Below are 1,085 nucleotides of genomic sequence, written 5' to 3'. Positions count from 1 at the left end.
CGCCCCGGCGTGTTTTGGGGAGCGCACGCCTCTTTCGGGGCGCTCCCCCGGTACCTTCTGGCGCCCGGGGAACTTGAACTTGGCCCTGCGCAGAGCCTCCACCACGTGCTCCTTGTTCTGCGCCTTGGTGCGGATCGACATGATGACCTGGCCGATGTGCACGCGGGCCACGGTGCCCTGCGGCTTGCCGAAGGCGCCGCGCATGCCGGTCTGCAGCCTGCCGAGCGCGGGGGTCAGCGCCGCGCACCGCCACCGATCCACTCCAGCCCCCCCAAATGCTCCTGTCCCCCCGGCCCCTTGGGGCGCCCCGCGACGGCCACACCGGGCACCCCTACACAGCCGGGGGGGTCCCTGTGCGCAGCCAGGGCACGCCGGGGCCCCACGGCGAGGGGGGCCACGACCGGCTTAATTGGCTGCGGAACCCACCCCCTTCCCCAAGCTGCCCCCCAACGCCGGGTCCCCCCCGCGGACCTGTCGGCGCCGGCGCACGAGAGCATCTTGTTGATGCGGATGACGTGGAAGGGGTGCAGGCGCACGCGGATGTGGAAGCCGTCCTTGCCGCAGCTCTTCACCATGTACTTGTTGGCGCAGATGCGGGCGGCCTCCAGCGCTGCGGGACGGGGGGAACGTTTTTAGGGGGGGGGGAGGCGATAACGGCGAATCCCACCCGCGCTCCCTGGGAACGGGAAGGGGGCCCGGGCGCACCCTCGGAGCTGAGCTGCTCGTACTCGTCCGACACCATGTGGCCGCACAGCGGGAACTCGTCCACCTTGGCCTTCTTCCGGCCCAAGTCGAAGATGCGGATTTTGGGATCTGCGAGGGGAGGGGGGCACGGGGGGGGGTCAGGAGCAGCTCCCCAAAGCTGCAGGCTGCCCCTGCCGTCGCTCCAAAGGATGTGGGGATGGGGTGCCCCACGGCTTGTGCCCCCCCTCCCCGCAGGCACTCACCAGGGACCCCCCGGCAGAAGCGGGACTTGGGGTACGGTTTGTTCTTGCAGTATCTGTAACTGAGAGGGGAAAGGGGGGTAAAAGCCCAGCACCCCCAGGGGGCCTGGACCCCCCGCAGCCCCCTAAATACCCCTATAC

General features: G+C 69.9%; 1 protein-coding gene and 1 non-coding gene across 2 annotated transcripts in view; both read right to left on the bottom strand.

Annotated features, from left to right (window-relative positions):
• Positions 1 to 1,085, bottom strand: part of LOC112956755 (60S ribosomal protein L10) — a 4,155-nt gene that overhangs the window by 1,795 nt on the left and 1,275 nt on the right. The window contains exons 2-5 of the mRNA XM_026050234.1: positions 948 to 1,079; positions 706 to 813; positions 472 to 610; positions 55 to 217 (exon numbers count right to left, since the gene is read on the bottom strand). Coding sequence (XP_025906019.1) covers positions 55 to 217; positions 472 to 610; positions 706 to 813; positions 948 to 1,079 — 542 coding nt within the window. The remainder of the gene's footprint in view (positions 1 to 54; positions 218 to 471; positions 611 to 705; positions 814 to 947; positions 1,080 to 1,085) is intronic.
• Positions 280 to 419, bottom strand: LOC112956758. Its single transcript, XR_003251098.1, has one exon. It is a non-coding gene; the product is annotated as a small nucleolar RNA SNORA70 (small nucleolar RNA).

This window comes from Nothoprocta perdicaria, unplaced genomic scaffold (genome assembly GCF_003342845.1).
Source record: "Nothoprocta perdicaria isolate Ctin4 unplaced genomic scaffold, notPer1 scaffold_661, whole genome shotgun sequence".
In the NCBI taxonomy this organism is placed as follows: domain Eukaryota; kingdom Metazoa; phylum Chordata; class Aves; order Tinamiformes; family Tinamidae; genus Nothoprocta; species Nothoprocta perdicaria.
Note: the sequence above shows the minus strand (reverse complement) of the source record. Positions and strands in the feature narration are given on the sequence as shown.